This window comes from Gossypium hirsutum, chromosome D12, assembly GCF_007990345.1.
Source record: "Gossypium hirsutum isolate 1008001.06 chromosome D12, Gossypium_hirsutum_v2.1, whole genome shotgun sequence".
NCBI classification, from domain to species: Eukaryota; Viridiplantae; Streptophyta; class Magnoliopsida; order Malvales; family Malvaceae; genus Gossypium; species Gossypium hirsutum.
Window position 1 is genome coordinate 55,577,568 of NC_053448.1, and position 18,143 is coordinate 55,595,710.

Below are 18,143 nucleotides of genomic sequence, written 5' to 3' on the forward strand. Positions count from 1 at the left end.
TAGCAGTTTTTAAGGTTTTTCTTTTCTACGAACTAAGGCCCTCCATTATAGAGCTAATAATGACAGAGCCGGTACAAAATATTAGGACTTCTAGGTTTGGGTTTGAAAAATAGGTTTAAATTTTTGTCTAAACTTGGTCCAGATGAGAAAATGCTAACTTGAGCTTGGTTCGGTCTACCCGTATTTAATTTTTTTAGATTATTTTTTATATAAAAAAAATTTAAAAAATATAATACATTAAAAATATTAAAATAAATGTTTCTCAACAAAATTGAAAATACATATAAAAAAATTATTATACTTAAATATCACTAACATAAATGCAACTTAATAAGCAAATGCTCTAAAACAGTAGCAATTTTAACAATAAAACAAGAATTATACGATATCCAAACAATAACAACAAAATAATAGCAATATAATAGCGAAATGGTAGCAAAATAACAATATAACAGTAAAAAACATAACAACAACAAACAACAAAAACTTTTTTTTGTCAAATTCGGGCGGGGCAAGCCGAAAAGACTTGCTCGAGACTTAGTCTTTTTTTCTAAATGAGCCTTATTTTTTTGTTCAAACTCATTTTTCGAGCTTATATTTTGCTAAAATCCTCTCACTTTTCGAACGAGTCTTCAGATTTGAATGAGTGGCCCAACTCATAATCAAGTCTACTATGTAACACCCCTATACTCGGTTCGATCCAAGGAACCTGATATAGGAATATTACATTTGGTGCCAAAGTGATTTTGGCTAATCACTAATATATTTGAACATTAAAAAAAATAAATTGTTATAACTTATATTTTAGTCCCTACTACTTGAAACATACTTGATCTTCCTAAATACATGTCATTCTATTCAAAATTTTGAAACATACTCTATTGACACTTGGAGATGTGATGAGATGGATGCTCACAACCTCAATTACAACTCTTCAAAATCACTGTACCTAATTTGCGAACGGAAAACAAAACCGCACGCTGAGTAAAACTCAGTGGTATTTCTATAATCCGAATAATTAAAGACAATAGATTACAAATGTAAAATTGAAATATAAACATATATTAATATTTAAATATTATAACAACTATATCATATTTCATTCGTTTCACAAATATATCAGTTCTCATACTAGCTATATAAATAGCTTTTCACAATTTATTTAACATTTCATTATACAATTGTATTATCCATTCCATATTCATTTCATGGGTATATAACTCATATATTTCATATATTTGCAACATATTTCACATTCTATTTTCAAATCACTATTTCACTTCCATTTCTCATACCATGTCATTTCGATATCAATTATAAAATTTTATTATTCATTTACCCCTATTAACACGACTCAGACTCGAACGGATACACGGATCCAACCAAAACACACTAGTTTGGCACCCAGTGCCTCATCGGATAATTCAAAGTAATAATTTGACACTCAGTGCCTCATCAGCTAAATGAAGTAAATTGGCACCCAGTGCCTCATTGAATTAATCCGAAGTAGTAAATTAACACCCAGTGTCTCATCGACTCGAAGTCGAAGAAATCCCTGAACTTTTCCAATCCTATGGCATGCCATCTATATCTGACTCAGCCCAATAAAGTTAATAGGATTTAATTTCACATTTCAGATATAATCAATATCCAATACTGATTTTTCATATAATCACATAATAACGCATATATTCATTTCAATTCAAAAATCAATCCATTCAATGTATATATATCTACTAATTCAATTCATTCAATCAATTATCAAACCAAAAATTCCGAGCTATTCCATGTCAACTTTATCTTTCCCCTTTTTAGTCGAGGATTCCGATACGACGTTAGCTACGAAATTAAAACAATTAAAAATCATCAATACAACACAATTCAATTTCATATCGAATATTTCAATTTTTACTCAAATATTGCCTAAATTTCAATTTAGTCCCTAAACCGAGACTAATTTTATTTCTTCACAATTAATCTTATATTTTCATACAAATTCTACTTTAATCTAAATTTAACTCTCTATTTTCACTTAAATTCCTAAATTTTAATTTTTTCACAATTTAGTCCCTATTACTCAAAATTTACAATTTATTCTATTTATATATAAATAGGAGAAATAGGGACTAATTATATTATGAAATAGGAAGGGGAACTTACGTATCTATAATATATAAATAGGAGAAAAATCTCCGAATCAAACCCATTCCCTTGTCTTCCTTTACTTAACCTTAACTAAGGTGAAAAGGAGACAAAACCCTTATTTTGTTATTTTAGTTAGGTTTAATTCTGACGAGAATAATATTCTATGACAATCAATTCATTTATTTTTAAATCAACCCATTTCTTATCTATTATTTGATTGACTAATCATTTATATTATAACGTGTGAAGCGTCAAATGTTTTGGTAATTACTCATTGGTGAATGTATTAAAATAATTATAAATCAAAATTCTAAATTTTTATTCATCCTTCGCTAAAATAATATCTTGGAGTTTGGAGCGATAATAGGAATTTTTGTTTTGTTTGGATTGAATTTTTAATTTAGGTAAAGTAGAAGGAATATGGGTTTTTTTTTTAGTTCAATTTGTAACTACTCAAATAAAACAATATAATCATTTACTTTCCAGTTAAACAATTATAACAAAGTGAACTCACAAAATAAGTCGATTTAGCTAGTTTTCAATTTATTCAACCAAGGTAATCAAGTTCGACGGTTTTGAGTTTTCAAACTGGTTTTGTTCTTAATAAATTTAATTACTGTTACCTTATAATAGTGTAAATTACAACTTTGGAAATTCTGGGTTCAAATTTGGTGATTTTTATTTATGCATTTTTCAAAATTTAAAAATTTAATTCTAATAAAAAATATTAGTTAAATTTTATTATTTAAAAAAATTATGCTAAATATATTATCACATGTGTAAAATTATATTTACTTATTATTTACACATTATTATCATTTTATTTTAATTAATGATTTAACTGCTAAAGTTAACATTAAAATTTTAAAATTTGAAAGAGATATAAAAATATTAAAAAAATAACTAAATATAAAATCAACGCATTCTACTTATATAAAATTAAATTTAATGAATTTAACCATTATGTAAATGCTAATTTTTAAAATTAAAAAAAAGAGTATAAAAGTTAAAAATACAAAATTTACCCATAGTAGAAAATTGAATCTAAATAAAACTTGGTAAAGATTTTTCACGGTCATTTGCTCAAAGCGGTAACACTTGTTCAATCCAGGGTTCACATTAGCTTTAACATAAAACAAAAATAATAAGGTTCTACTGCGCCACTCCCTGTGCAAAACCCTAAATCTCTTTCCTTTCCATTTGCTTTAAAAGGAAAAGGATTCTATTTACGAGAACATCCTCAAATACTTTAACCTTTTCTCACAATTTCGATTCCAAGTCATGGATGCACAGCGAGCTCTGCTTGATGAACTCATGGGAACGGGTATTTGGAAATATCATATTTGTTTGGTTGATATTTGTTTAATTTCTTGTGTTTAATACGAGATCTTTTTTTTTTTTTACTTTTTTCTAACGGATTTTTCTTGTTGAAATTTTATAGCTCGTAATTTAACGGAGGAAGAGAAAAAGGGATACAGGGAACTTCGATGGGATGATAAAGAGGTTTGTGCATTTTATATGGTTCGCTTTTGTCCTCACGACCTCTTCGTCAACACTCGGAGTGATCTCGGTGCGTTTTCAATTTTAATTTTTCACTTGCTCTTTCTTTCATGAGAATATGACTATGTGTACATGTTAGGTTTGGGAAAATTGATTACATAATAAGAGAATTTTTTTACTAAATTTGATTATTCTATATCTCATAGTTGCTGAGGTGGCTAAGTTTTTTGGTTATAAATCTTAAATTTCTTTAGCTGCGTCATGCCTTAGTAGTAACTACGGAGTTGCGTTTAGAGAATGTGAAAGTTTAATGACTGTTTTATGTTTTGTGGTGTTCTGTTTTGGTGCATCAGGACTATGCCCTAGAGTTCATGATCCAAAATTGAAAGAAAGGTGGGATTCAATAAGCATTCTTTTTTTTTTTGGATATCTATGCTGTGAGATTTTCTTTTTGTACAAATGCATCGCAAATAGCTGTTTAAATGCCTGCGCTTAGTCTGTTGGGCTTTTTAACCTTGCATAGCCTGAGTGGTTAATAGTAAAGTTCTAATAAAATTTTCCCAGAATATTATTGATCTTGTATTTGCCTCATCAAGTTAGCTGCTTCATATGTCCATGTAGGATGGAACTTAAATTACTCGCGGTATGCTAAGGTGTTGCTGGTTTTTCTTTTTGAGGTAACTGATCTAAACATTTTGATCAGATTTTTGCAAGGGGTACGGAGAGATAATTGAACTCCCTTCAACATAGGATGTTATTGGCAAAAAAAGAAAAAAAAAACATAGGATGTTTTATGTCAGATCCTTCCTAAACCTTCTTACAAAGAAATGCTTTAGGACCTCAATTTTATTTTACTAGGGGAAATGGGGAAAAAATATATATTCTATGTAATTTGGTGTGGTATTAGTCATGAAAATTCAAATTGCGTAAACTGATATGAAGGTAATTGACTTGTTCCATGCCATCGATGTGTACCTCTTGACCCCCTGCTAATTATTGTTCCATGTCATTGATGCTTAGCCCTCAAAACCTTGCTATTAGATTTCCCTCCTCCTAGTATCCTCAGTTCAAGTTATTGCCATCATGATCAGCACCATCAGAGATAATGGGGGCTTTTTCTTTACCAAGTAATAGGGGCTTGATTACTTGCAATAAAATTGCTCGTCTACTTTTATATGTTTTTGGATCCTAGTGACTTTCTCGATTTTTTAACATTACTTCTCTACTGGTTTTATTAATGGTATCATTCCTGGATCATGTAAATGGGTGAGTGATGCACACAGAAGTGTAACTTGGTCTGACCTTTTCCCTTTTGACCTGTCTAAGATCATGATCCCTTTTGAAACATTTTTTGGGTATACTTTGCCTTCTGAGATCACTTGTCCTTACCTCATCTGACATGTCAAATGATGAGATGGTATTGTTGCAAGAATGAAGTCCAATTTAACACAAATACATTAATTAAAGCGGCCATAAGGTTTTGATGTTCCCATGGGGGTTAATCTGCGGGGGGAACATGAAATCCCCATGTAATATATGGTAATATCAGCTGAGGAAAAATTATGGTAATTCATTTTCAATATGTATATTTTGGATGCAGTACAGTTTTTAAAACTAGTAACACCTGCCTCACACTTATAGCTAACTTTCCTTGTATACAAGAAGCACGGGGAAAAATTGTGATCTAAAGAGCACCATGGTTTAAGTTATATTATTGGTGCTACTTTAGTATCTGGTGTAGCTGGTCATTTGTTTGTCCCATTTGCTAAATTGCTGCTTGATATTTTCCTTATAAATTGCATTCTGGCTTTTGCTTTGTTTACAAAAATAGCTTGTCTATTAGCTGTTTTGCTGCCTGACTTTGGAGGTTGAGTTGTTTTGACCAGTTTTGCCTTTCCTGATCAACATGCATTTTTCTTGTGGTATTTGTATTTTAAGTTGGTTTTTGAAATTTGTGACTTTAGTTTTGAGAAGTCCTCCAGACACGATGCTTATGTGCCCAAATTTGAAGCTGAACTGGCTAAGTTCTGTGAGAAATTGGTGGGTTCCATTGCTCTATCTTTTTAACTTAACAGCCCTCTTGATTTCCTGCGACAACAGTTGTAATTTTTATATATTTCATAACATGCCTATCACCTCCAGGTGATGGACCTTGACAGAAGAGTTAGGCGAGGACGAGAACGCCTTGCTCAAGAGGTGGAGCCAGCACCACCTGCTCCACTATCTGCAGAAAAGTCTGAACAGTTATCTGTCTTGGAGGAAAAAATAAAAAATCTTCTGGAGCAAGTGGAGAGTCTTGGCGAAGCTGGAAAGGTGGATGAAGCTGAGGCACTTATGAGAAAGGTGTTGTTAAGGTTTTCCATTAGCTTTTAGTAATTGATCCAAAAGTCATGAGATATTGTTCAGTAAATGTTGCCACATCCTAGACAGACAAATTATGTTTCTGTTTGACTGCCTCTTTAATATGATTATTTAATTCATTTTGCACCTGATTTATAAATATACCATGATAGACAGTTCACGTTTTGAAGCTTTACCTGTGATATTTGTTTAGGTGGAGGCACTTAATGCTGAGAAGACAGTGTTGACTCAGCAACCTCAGAATGATAAAGTATTGATGCTTGCGCAGGAGAAGAAAATGGCTCTGTGTGAGGTTTGTGGATCTTTTCTAGTTGCTAATGATGCTGCTGAGAGAACTCAGTCCCATGTTACAGGAAAGCAACATATTGGTTATGGAATGGTTCGGGATTTCATCTCTGAGTTCAAGGTAAATGTTTCTGTGTAGAATGATTTGTGGGCCTCAGTTTGTTTAACCTTTTGCTGTGAGTGAAAAGTCTGAATGACCTTTCAGGAAGCAAAGGAGAAAGCAAGGGAGGAGGAAAAATTAGCTAGAGAAAAAGAAGCTGAAGAACAGAGAAAGCAGAAGGAGAAGGAATATGAGAGTAGGAGGAGCAGAAGTGATTCAGGGGATAGAGACAAATATCGCGACCGAGACAAGGATTCTGACAGATACCGGGATCGTGATTTGGATCGTGAAAGGTCTCAAGAGTGGAGCGGGAGAGGTAGTAGGGATGGAGAGAGGGAATGGAGGTACAAGAATGGTAGAGATGGAGGCAGGGGGAGGCACCATAATCGCAGCAGGTCCCGTTCCCCTGGTAGACATAGTCACAGGAGGTCCTCGAGAAGTCCAGTTCGCCGATATTAGTGCCATTCTGTACAATAGATGTTTTGGCTTTGAAAGCCAATGAGGTAGACCTCTTATTTTATTTCTAGTTTATAAACGTGTGCTTTTGGAGTAGTGCTAAATTTTGTCATCATGGATGAAACTTTTTTCTTGGTAACTCACAGCTTTGTTGGGACTATACCAACTCCCTTTCATCAAAATTACTAGAAAGGAAAAGGGTTGAGGTAGGTATAACAATATTATTGTTAACTCCTTTTTATCTTGTTTGGACTAAATTTATAACATGCATCCGTGGGCTTTGTTTTGAGTCTCTTCTTTATCCCCTCTTCCTTCATATGCTTATATCTATAGTCAAGCTGCTGAGAAAGATGATGATCTTCCAAATTTGAGGTAACAGATTAAATTTCGGTTACAGCACCACAATGCTTTAGTTGTCTTCCTTACTCTGTTATTGCCTTTGTGGATGCTTTTGTATAAATTATTTGTTTGAAACGGCTTGCTATTGTGGAATAATACAGGGAAAATCTGGGATGGTTTGAACGTAGAAGTAACCTTTGATGCGTTTCTTATGTTTTTTAAAACCCTTGCAATAGATTTATGTAAAGAGTACTGTTTCCTTTAGTCCTGTGAATGGCTAGGCTCAGCTATTGGATTGCTGGTTGCATTTGTTCTTTCTGATGGATTTGTATGATTACGAATTTACAATGTGTTTCCATAACATTTTTCTTTGTAGCTTGAACCCTGATTTTGAAAGTTGGAATAAAGTTAATGAGTTGGTCCATGAACAAGCCATATAGCATTGCTTCATTTATCATTCAAAAACTGAAAAACGAGAGAATTTTGCTGCGTCCGAGATCAGTCTTGATCCAAGTATAAATTTTACGGCCTCAAGTAGGCTACCCGAAATGATCAATATTTGGAAGTAAATTTCGAGAGCGTTTAACTGGATGAAGGTGATAGATGATGACTCAAATCTAGCTATTATGTTGCGCATTTACCTTGGGCAAGAACTGTTTAATGTAGCAAAAAATAATATTCAACTATAACGGTTCCTTCCATAGCACATTTGTTTAAATCAGGAAACGGGTATACACTTTTCTCATTGATGAAAAAAAAAAAAAAGAATTTAGGCAATAGCAGCTTATAAGGTTTGTTTTGAAATTACAAAATTGTGAGTAAAATTTACTAATCCAAATTCAGACGTCGAATTTTGCACACAAGGTTAGCAGTAGGAAGATCAAGTTGGTTCCCATTATCGGACTTCAACAGGTCTTTTAACTGATCTCTAGGAGTCCCAAGACAGGTTTGAAAGGTTGCCAGGACCGGAGGAATTGGCATTGAAAGAGCAGAAAGCACATTACTCAAGTACTCGATATCAACCGACAGCTGCTGTGCTCCACCATCTGTAATATACTGGATTCCACGTAGCTGCTCCATGTATAAGGCGGTGGCGCCTTCAGCAACCTTCCAAACACAAGACCAATGTATAATAAATGTTACTTGCACGGTAGAAAACAAAATGATCATTCTAAAAGAAAACATTAAATATCCTTTCATCTTTAGTTGTTTATAGTTAAAAGGGAATTGAATGCTACCTTAAACATCCATTCTGTTGCAAAGAACTGAGCTTCATCATTGTTGGCGTCACTATTAGAAATACCCTCAGCAAGTGGCTCCAATTGTTGAGGCAAAGTAAGAAGATATTCGCCTACACTTGTCACGTAGGGTTGAGGGTATGCACTGAAGGTTGGCAGACGAAAAGCACTTTGTTCCTCGGCTGCAGACCAGATTGGCATATGAGATACCTCGCTGAGACGTTGTCGTACTTTGGATATGAGGACGTCGTACACTAGTTCATTCACTGCTTCAGCAAATGCAGCGACCCTTTGGGATGCAAGAGGAAGTGCATGGAATCGGGGATCTTTAGACTGCACCATCAACAAGTTATTATTCTCATAATTCAGCAGTCAAGCATGCAGTGTCATATGGATGACTAGCACCAGAACAAACACATGAAATGATTTAGACATTCGTAATTTATACAAAAGTGGCTTGCATCTTGCTTTTGTAAGGAAGCGTAGATTTTATTTTTAAATACCTGATCTAAAAGGTTAAACAGTTTCTGGGCCTTCTCAGGAACATCAACAAGCCGCACAGCTGCGACATCTAAGGCAGCTCTTCCACCTAATGGTGGCTCCCCATTTCCATCGTCATTTGCAACATGTAGCTGGTTATTATCCAAACTTGAACCAAATACCGAAAGTGACAAAGTTGCGCCCAATCTAGCCAGAGTAGCTCTCAAGGATGCTTCAAAGACCGAAGACCTGCTTGTTAGACAGTCTGCAACAGTGAGTATCTGCAAGGCTCCTTGAACAATTGACCACTCCTCTTCATTAGAGATCAAATCAGTTTTTCTTGAATTTTGAGCCCCTTCCTTCCTGTCCAAGCCAATATCCTTGTTGTCCACTCCACAGACAGCTCTAAGTGATTTGAGGGTGTCTTGGAGGGTAGAAATGTACTGTAACATTGTGTCATCAAGTGCAAGAATCAACTCATCTGCCTCTGAACCACCAGTAAAGTTGATGCACCTCTCTACAGCTGCTTCAAGAAGTAAGATAACTTGAGGAATAGATTCTTCCATCCTTCGAACAGTCTCACTAAGTTCAATACCCTGGGCTCCCACACCACGAGTGACAGCTCCCCTGAGATCCACCCCAGCGATCTCAGAGGAGAGGATAGCACGCTCCATGTGTCCATACCTATAGCACATCCAAGTTACTCGTTAAAAAAGCCAGAGAGCACCAAAATATGCTCTGTAATAGGAAAGAGAGAAAATCGCATTAATCAGAACTAACAGACATAAGAAAAAGGTTCCCACATCTTCCTCCGCTTAGAAGGGGAAAAAAAAGTCTAAACCCAAATGTAACTCAAGTCTTTGACAGTGACAGGTTCACCAAGGACCAGAAAAATCCATAGACTTTGTGCCTCTAGATGTTGAAATAGGGCAAAAACAAGAGGCATTTCATTTTATTATCTTTGTAATGGCTTACCTCTGTTTAAATGATTCATATGGATAGTACACTGCCTTGAGCGTGTCCATTAAAACTCCCGTATCAGATTCTGAAAATAAGTGCTGGATATTTCTTGCAAAGATTACCGACATATTATGTAAATCAATCAGGGCTTCTAGATGCTTAGTCTGAATCTTACTACCCTTTTGCATATCTCCAGATAAAATATCTAATATACCTGATGCCATTAACAAGGAGTGTGAAAGAAAAAATAATCAGTTCTCCTTCAGCTGAAATCAGATACATCGATCAACCAATGCAGTAATAACTCAAGGAATATCATGAAAGTTAACTATTACCCTTAGCAAATGCTTTTGTTTCAGGAACAACCTCTCCAGTAGCAAGGTTGATGCGGGAGACAAAGCTGGAACCCACAGCTGCCATAGTCTCCACGAGAAGCTTTGGGACAAGAGTTTTATAATCCTCAGGAAAAGCAAACATACACCTGGAAGAAGAGTTCAGTAAATGGTAATATCCATAACATTTTATTCTTTGGAAGAGAAGAAAGTTTTCCATTAACATCCAGTAATATTTGCCAATTTCCAATTAAGAATGATAAATTTAGTTGATGTTTGGTTGTTTCATAAACCCTTCTACCATTAATGAATGCAGAACAAGCAACTTCAAAAATAAAAACACGATCTGATTAGATATATGTAGAAAATGCAAGTAACATAAACTCCAAAGCAATGAACGCCTTTTGCAGCAAATTTCTAAAGCAATTCAGATTTCCTAGAAAATAAAATAAGAAAGCATGTGAAAACATCTTTGAGAATTAAAATGTGGAGCATTGAAATGTCAATAATAAATACCACTTCCATTCTTGTTCAAGGTAGAGTAGCAACTCATCGTAGAAAGTTGGTAACCAGCTTGAGAAAGATACAGCCAGAGAACTCGACTGTTCATTATTACTTGATAACCTTTCAACTTCACTCTTTTCATTAGCAAGCTTACTAACTCTCTTCTTAGAGTCAAAATCATCCCACAGCTGCTTTATGGGCTTGAGGTGAACTTTGGTATATTGCAGCTCCAGAGACTTGAATCTCCCAATTCGGATAAGTATTCCTCGCAAATCTTGAGCAACATCAACCTGTATAGTGTAACAATTATAAATGTATAGAGGAGCCTATTAGTTAAAAAAAGGATGATAGACTTGCAAGTAAAAGAAAGCAACGCATGTCATGTACAGAACATACTAACCTTGCGATTGGATAATGCATCCATGAGACGAGGCTGGACCATTGTGTCTAACCTGTCCTCTAAGACCTCAAGTTGCTTCCTGATATTTGCAAACTCAGCCACCTAAGAGCAAATTTAAGGGAAAAAAAATTAAATCATAAAGATAAAACTTAATGGATGGAAAATCAGATAACATCATAGAAAAGTGGTAAAAATACAGTTACCTCCCCAACAGCAGATAAGCAATGCCTCATGTTAGCCAAGGTTTCTGCAGCCCGTGGAAGATCCCCAGAGGCAAACACATCCTCCACTGTTGCACTCAGTTGTGTTAATCCAGCGGCATCCTGTTTTTGCAGATAAAACCAAACAAATACTTAGCTGCAGTGCTTCATATGCAATAATCAATGATACTAACATGAACTTCAATGTCCAATATGTGAAAAGTCGGGATGAAATAATCAATGATACTCACCTGCAGCGTTTCATACGCAGCTTCCATTCGCTGCTTGACAGTGTCAACTTTAGCTAAAGCAGCTATAGACTCAGCCGATGATCCCTCCGCCTGCAAATAAAAGGCACTAAGTTTATCTTCAGATCCATGAATTAATTATTAAACCTACATAAAATCCTATTCCAAGGCATTAGAACAGGACGAAATATAAGCTTGAGATTAACTTTTGGCTTAAACCTGTATATTTTAGAGGAATTAAATCTCAAATCAGCTCAAAACCTAACAAATACTATGATTTTCACCTCCGATGTACAAGGAACACTTCAAGTAACTGGAAAAATATTCGAGCAACATTGAAATGATATAAGATCTGAAAGGAAAAAAGCAGACCTTTTTGAGCTTGTCGAGGATGCCGGCAACAGAATTACGAAGAGAAACGGCATCATCCTGAAGACGGAGAACGTCACGGGTGGCGCGAGGGACACGTAGGAGGGCAGCAGAACTTTGCTCCTCGAGGGAAGCGGCGATCTCTTCGGAGACCATTTGGAGCTTCATTTCGAGATCCACCATGTGCTTGTCGAGGGAGTCCTGAGGGTGCCGAGACTTGCACGCCGAGTTTATCCATTTCTTCGGATCGAATTTCTCGTCTGAAAATGGCCCTAGATCTAGCATCATTGTTTCTTTTCTACTGACTTCTAAAGGCTAACGGGTCATATAGCACAGAGAGGGCGGTTCGTTTGTTTTCCGGAGGGAGTATTCGATGCGGTCTGCTGGTGCTGACAGACTGACGGTATGGGAGATGAGTTGAGTTGGAGTTGCCTTTGGGCCTCTGCGGTGACGTTTAGATGGTTCTCTTCAAAATTATCAGTTTCTTTTTATTTGACAAGAACAATAACAAAGTTTTGCACCAAAGATCGTTGGGCCAAAACAATCCACATCAGATCAAAACCCAAACCTAGCTCAAGCCTTTAGCCTATGTCTCTCTGGGAATCTACAGACATATCCATGTCCACGTGAGAGTATAGTAGAAAAGTGAAAGGTTAATAGAAGAGAATATCAAATAAATTTATAATTTTTTTTTGTTTTTCATCTTCTTTTACTAAAAAAATGAGTAAATTAGTCATTAGATTAAATAGTAAATTGATCATTTTGTTAATATTTTTATCTATTTTTACTTTTAAAAATTAATTCTTGTAAACCATGAGGTATATGTGACATATCATATTTTACTGTTTAATTATCTTTGTTATTCATTCCAGTTTTAACAGTAAAAATAAATAAAATTTTTAACAAAAATAACCAATTTGCTCATTGATCTAATGTGCAGAGACTAATTTATCAATTTTTTTAGTAAAGAGGCAAAATGTAATCTGACACCTAATATAAAGGTCTCAATACTATTTTTACCAATTTTTAACTCTATAAACGAGATTAAGAAATCTTCTTCTCATTCACTCCACATATCTTCTTTTTCAGTTTGTAGATCTATTTTGTGGGTATATTTGTTATATTCATAAGTTGTGATGGATAGATGACGATGCATGTAGTTATCTAAAACTTCATCGGCCACCAATAGTTTTTCTTAGAAAATGTGTGGCTCTTTATCAACTTTTTAATCTGTTTATGTTTTGAGAATATTTCAAAATAATAAATGATTTTACGAGACGATTTGGATCCTTGTTGTCTTAAGTTTTATATATATTTTTTGTTTTTATATTGTTTAATAAGTCTTCAGTTTTAGAAGTTTTTGTTTGTTCTTGTAACACAGTTTTTAATCTTGCTTATGCATGTAATCTTAGTTTTAGAAGTGATTTTAGATCCGTAATTTTTTTTTCTAAACTCTATCAAAAATAAATATTTTTTTTCAATTCTACATCTTTCATATCAAATACACCAATAATAAAATAAAATATTCTACCTCTCTACTCTCTTTCAATTTTACAATGTTTTATTTTTCTTCTTTTTAGTCTACCCAAGCAGACTCGTGAAAGCTTCAACCCCCATGATAAAGTCGAAGATCGACCTCCATATCTCTTCGTCTCTCAACAAAACCACCACTCTTATTCTTATATAGACTTCAACAAAACAAATTATATTATAAAATAAATAAATACCAATAAATTCACTGATATGTCTTTTGTTTGTTTCGTCAAAGGTCTGTGGTAGCAATTTTCCGTCACCTTTGCTTTGACCCCGTTAATTACAAATTTTCTGTTAGCTATATTTTAAATTAGGGTAAATTGTTAAAATAGTCATTTTTATTTGTTTTAGGTTATATTTTAGTCACTTATATTTGAAATGTTACGTTTTAGTCATTACGTTATCGTTTTGTTACGAAATAGGCATTCTACCATTAAGCTGTGTTATATTTCAAACAACCGTTCAACGTGGCTGTTAAAATTTATTTTAAATGCCAACGTAGATATCCAGTTGAGATAAAAAATTTTAATTGTTTTTTTATAAAAATAGATTACAACATTTTACCTAGTTGAAATTTTTTTTATTACCATAAAAAAGAGAAGAGCATAACGACAAAAAAGAATGAGAAAAATCTAAATCATTCTCATTTCTTTTTACTCTCACAACAATAGAAAATAAATACATTCATAATCCCCAAAGCAACAATTTATCCCTATATATACCATTAACCCAACCTTTAAATCCTAGATACCCAATGCAATACAAGAAACACAACTATTACAACAATCCAAATCATTCTCTCCTTTCTCTTCTCCCTCTCCAAGTTTCTCACTTTCCTTAACAGTCCAACAAGCACCACCTCTGCATGAGATATTATAGGTGGATCAAATTAGTAGAAGAAACGCAACGCCTTCTCCTATTCTCATAATTTAGACACTCGAAAAATTTTCTACCTAAATTTTCATTTAATCATGAAATTATCAATATAGTTGGGCAACAACAATAGCAAGCAGATAGAAACGTTGGTGCATCCATTTTTTCTTCTTCTTTATTGTTCTGCTCTTCTATTCTCTTCTTTGATGGTAACAAAAAAATCAACTGGGCAAAATTTTGTATTTTATTTTCATAAAAAAAGTTAACTTTTCTTGACATCCCAATTAACATTTAAAATACATGTTAACTATCATGCCGGACTGCCGTTTGGAAGGTAATAAATATTAACGGTAAATTGACCATTTCATAACAAAACGACAATGTATGTGACTAAAACGTAACATTTCAAATATAAGTGATTAAAATGTAACCTGAGACAAATAAAAGTAGTTATTTTAATAAATTGCCCTTTAAATTATTAGATAGTTGATAATTTTTTTTCATATTTACGTTATTTCACATAAATGAACATGATTTACATTTTTAAGTTTTTTCCCCTAAAATCAAGTGTCCAATAAATCACCGACAAAAGTTGCAAATATATACCTCCTTTTCCTGTCTGCACCTAAAAACCAGGAGAGTTCCCGACTTTTCTAGAGGAAATGCAAATTGCAAAATTCAAAGCCAAATAGGCCTAAGCCCAAAAAAATATATGTGCGTAGTGCGTTTCTTGGGATACAAGCATATCTCCAGCCACTACATGTGACATGTACCCTTCTAGAAATTTCTCTCTAGCAGCTTCCTCCTTTCGTTATAAAACCCACCATTTCACCCATCTGTAGCAGGCGGAAATTCCAAAAGCAGTGTTGGCTCGTAAGCTTTCTTCGTGCTCTCCAAGCAAGTTTGAGAAATTTTATTTTTTAGCAATCAACAGTGATGGCTTCATCTCTAGCTCTCAAGAGGCTCCTCTCATGCAACATCCTCCCTAGCTCCTTGCGGGTGGTCCGCCCAATGGCCATCGCTCCATCCTCCTCCAGGCTCTTTAACACCAATGCCATGCGTGAGTTCGACGACGATGGTGATGGGCGTGACCTCAGTGATGAACGCCAGCGTTCACTTTCTCGCCGCGGTGACGGTTTCTTCACAGGTAGTCGCTCATCGTTCTGTGTTCCATTTTGAGTTCTTTCTTCTTCTCCTTCTTTTTTTCCCTTCTGGGTATCGAAAATTGATGCTGATTTCGGCCTTTTTCATGTGCAGAGGTGTTCGATCCTTTTGCTCCAACAAGGAGCCTGAGCCAAGTCCTGAACATGATGGATCAGTTCATGGAGAGCCCATTTCTCTCCGCTTCCCGTGGCATGGGGGGTGGTCTCCGCCGAAGCTGGGACGCTAAGGAAACGGAGGATGCCTTGAACCTTAGGATTGATATGCCAGGGCTTGGGAAAGAGGATGTCAAAGTGTCTGTGGAACAGAACACTCTGGTGATCAAAGGCGAGGCCGAAGAATCCAAAGAGGAGGAAAATGGCGGGAGGTACACCAGCAGGATCCATTTGCCTGAAAAAGTTTACAAGACTGACCAGATTAAGGCTGAGATGAAAAACGGTGTGCTCAAAGTGGTTGTTCCAAAGATGAAGGAGGAGGAGAGGAATGATGTGATTCAGGTTCAAATTGACTGAGTTAACTGGTTGCATACGGATGAGGCTAAGTGGGTTTTCTTTGGTTTGGGGCTTTGGGTCTTGTACGTATTTAGTTTTGATAATAAGGGCTTCGAGTATAATACGAGAAAATATTAATGTAGAACTTTCATTTTGTGTTAACAGAAAACCTTGTTAATTTTGGATCTAGATTTTTGCTCTGCTTGCACATGGAAAAAGACTTGAAATTAGTAACCAGATGATGAACAAGTTCTAATTTGTTTAATGCTCGTCGACCATTGAACGTTCCCCCTGTATGACGCTTCATTCAAAGTTGCGGAGGTGGCAATGCTTTTCCCCAATTCGCTTTTTTATCTATCTTCTTCTGCGACGGTACCCTTCAAGCTTCGAACGTGTGAAAGTGACTGTGAGCTGTTATTCTTAGTACCGTAAATCCGATTCCAATGTTATAGCAGGCGTCCTCAAATTGTTTAACAACGTTAAAACGTTACCTTTAAGTGCCTGAACTTTGACGGAGAAAATTGTCACACAAGACGAGAGCGTAAAAAAAATAGAGAGATAAGATTAGAATTAAGATGAAACTGAAACTTTTATTGATAAAATCTACAACCAGTACAAGCAAATGTAGACATTGCATTGCTACCTGTCTTTACAAAGTGAGCTAGAATGTATGAACAGAAACTTGAACACCTAGCTAATTCACAATTCCAGCTGTTTCTCTTTGATCGTGGTTCACCATCGCAACTTCATATTCATCTGCCAACTGCTTAGCTCCTAAAATTTCAGCTTCCAGCTCTGCCTCGCTTTCGTGTTTAGTTCTAGATTCATCACAGAACATTACGAAAATGGCCATGCCACCGTAATTCTTTAGCATATCTACTTTTTCTCTCAAGAGGGAAAAGAAATCGAGGAAAAAACAAACGAAAATGCAAAATAGGAAAAACTGGGTTTCATGATTTTTGGGATTGCTTCTCCTTTCTGTTCCATCGGTTTAGGGTGGGATCAAGAGCAGGTATTTGGATTCGATTCGAGTCGATCACCCATAAATCTGGGTCGGAATTCTCCCACATCAGATTTGAATACTACTCACCAATCACCATATAATTTTATGATACGTCACTCATTCATTCATTCTTAAGCCAGCTCATAGCTCTAGCCTCTGATGGCAGAGCTAACATGAGTAAGATTCTATTATTAAAAAAAAGCAAGTGTTTGCTACAATATATAAAACTAAAGTTAACTAGTCATTGGTTATTGCCGACATACCAATTCCCATGCATCGCAAATACATCTGATTCTCATAATTGATACAATAGTAATCTTCTCTTTTACATTATCTGTCAATGTCAAAAAGTGTCGCATATTGTATTTGCAATCATAGTAAAGAAATCATCAATCCGCCTTGATGAATGTTCATATCGTCTCTTATTTTTTTTCTGCCATACAGTGTAAATACTAAATCCTTGCATTCCAGGCTAATCTTTGCAGTCCTTTTTCTCAAGCAGTTGTATTCGATTGAAGAAGCTTCACCAGGACCTTTCTTACTTCGTGGCCGCTTTTCCAAGTCTGACTGAACCCGATTTCAGGTTCCTAGGTATGGAAGTCTCCGATGAGGAAATAAGGAGGAAAATTTTTTATATGGCCCCAGTCAAGGCACTGGGTTGCGATGACTTGCATTTTCTGTTCTTCCAAAATCAATGGCACACGGCTGATCCTTCGATCTGTGAAGCTCGAGTTTAACTTTGTGATTAATAAAGAATCTCTTCGGTTACGGGCTATGAGATAAAAGTATAATTTTTTTTATGAATGCCATATTAATTTAGAGAGATCTCAGTGCATTCGAGATAATCTTGGATTGGCTATTGGGGACGCTAAAAGTGTGAAATTTTGGAAAGATGTATGGGTTACTGCCTTACTGGGGCTATTGGAACAACATTGTGTTGATCCTGCGAGTATAGATGTTAACGTTCACATATCCTCCATGGTGGATGATGAGGGAGAATGGCAGTGTCCAGATCTAAATCGGCTCAATGATGCCGAAGTTAGCAAGTATTCCTCCACCTTTTGTACAAGCTGGTCTGGATAATATTATTTGGCGCTGGTCTGATGATGGAGTCTTCACGGTAAAGGGATCCTACTCTTTGCTCATGATTCATGAAGGATAGATA

General features: G+C 35.4%; 3 protein-coding genes across 7 annotated transcripts; 2 read left to right on the forward strand and 1 right to left on the reverse strand.

The window, feature by feature from the left end:
* Positions 1-3,226: 3,226 nt before the first annotated feature.
* LOC107955123 (luc7-like protein 3) lies at positions 3,227-7,136 on the forward strand. 4 transcript variants are annotated; one of them, XM_016890846.2, is made up of 8 exons: positions 3,227-3,469; positions 3,587-3,715; positions 3,999-4,038; positions 5,610-5,685; positions 5,788-5,988; positions 6,200-6,412; positions 6,497-6,894; positions 6,994-7,136. In XM_016890846.2, exons 1-7 carry the CDS (start codon positions 3,427-3,429, stop codon positions 6,848-6,850), a joined length of 1,056 nt encoding a protein of 351 aa, XP_016746335.1. In that variant the 5' UTR covers positions 3,227-3,426; the 3' UTR covers positions 6,851-6,894; positions 6,994-7,136. The 4 variants fall into 4 exon arrangements, with proteins under 4 accessions (XP_016746335.1, XP_016746334.1, XP_016746336.1 ...); XM_041107254.1 differs by lacking the exon at positions 3,227-3,469 and adding an exon at positions 4,267-4,322 and having other exon boundaries at positions 3,613-3,715; XM_016890845.2 differs by having other exon boundaries at positions 6,497-7,136.
* A 728-nt stretch (positions 7,137-7,864) lies between these two features.
* Positions 7,865-12,391, reverse strand: LOC107955122 (conserved oligomeric Golgi complex subunit 7). The gene is made up of 10 exons (XM_016890844.2): positions 11,921-12,391; positions 11,552-11,641; positions 11,304-11,423; positions 11,101-11,202; positions 10,713-10,990; positions 10,200-10,345; positions 9,880-10,078; positions 8,928-9,588; positions 8,425-8,757; positions 7,865-8,293 (listed from the first exon to the last, which is right to left on the reverse strand). Exons 1-10 carry the CDS (start codon positions 12,203-12,205, stop codon positions 8,015-8,017), a joined length of 2,493 nt encoding a protein of 830 aa, XP_016746333.1. The 5' UTR covers positions 12,206-12,391; the 3' UTR covers positions 7,865-8,014.
* A 2,571-nt stretch (positions 12,392-14,962) lies between these two features.
* Positions 14,963-16,164, forward strand: LOC107955124 (23.6 kDa heat shock protein, mitochondrial). 2 transcript variants are annotated; one of them, XM_016890849.2, is made up of 2 exons: positions 14,963-15,470; positions 15,581-16,164. In XM_016890849.2, the coding sequence occupies exons 1-2, from the start codon at positions 15,260-15,262 to the stop codon at positions 15,994-15,996; spliced, it is 627 nt and encodes a 208-aa protein (XP_016746338.1). In that variant the 5' UTR covers positions 14,963-15,259; the 3' UTR covers positions 15,997-16,164. The 2 variants fall into 2 exon arrangements, with proteins under 2 accessions (XP_016746338.1, XP_016746337.1); XM_016890848.2 differs by having other exon boundaries at positions 15,043-15,473.
* Positions 16,165-18,143: the final 1,979 nt, after the last annotated feature.

What these genes read in the sequence shown, in the direction of transcription:
- LOC107955124 (XM_016890848.2), top strand. Translation starts at nt 15,260, where the DNA reads ATGGCTTCATCTCTAGCTCTCAAGAGGCTCCTCTCATGCAACATCCTC. An exon ending in TGACGGTTTCTTCACAGGTA is followed by an intron (nt 15,474 to 15,580) that starts GTCGCTCATCGT and finishes TTTCATGTGCAG; the next exon opens with AGGTGTTCGATCCTTTTGCT.
- LOC107955122 (XM_016890844.2), bottom strand. Translation starts at nt 12,205, where the DNA reads ATGATGCTAGATCTAGGGCCATTTTCAGACGAGAAATTCGATCCGAAG. An exon ending in TCCTCGACAAGCTCAAAAAG is followed by an intron (nt 11,642 to 11,920) that starts GTCTGCTTTTTT and finishes TTTTATTTGCAG; the next exon opens with GCGGAGGGATCATCGGCTGA. An exon ending in TGTTTAACCTTTTAGATCAG is followed by an intron (nt 8,758 to 8,927) that starts GTATTTAAAAAT and finishes TTGATGGTGCAG; the next exon opens with TCTAAAGATCCCCGATTCCA.
- LOC107955123 (XM_016890845.2), top strand. Translation starts at nt 3,427, where the DNA reads ATGGATGCACAGCGAGCTCTGCTTGATGAACTCATGGGAACGG. An exon ending in TGATGAACTCATGGGAACGG is followed by an intron (nt 3,470 to 3,586) that starts GTATTTGGAAAT and finishes GAAATTTTATAG; the next exon opens with CTCGTAATTTAACGGAGGAA. An exon ending in ATTTCATCTCTGAGTTCAAG is followed by an intron (nt 6,413 to 6,496) that starts GTAAATGTTTCT and finishes ATGACCTTTCAG; the next exon opens with GAAGCAAAGGAGAAAGCAAG.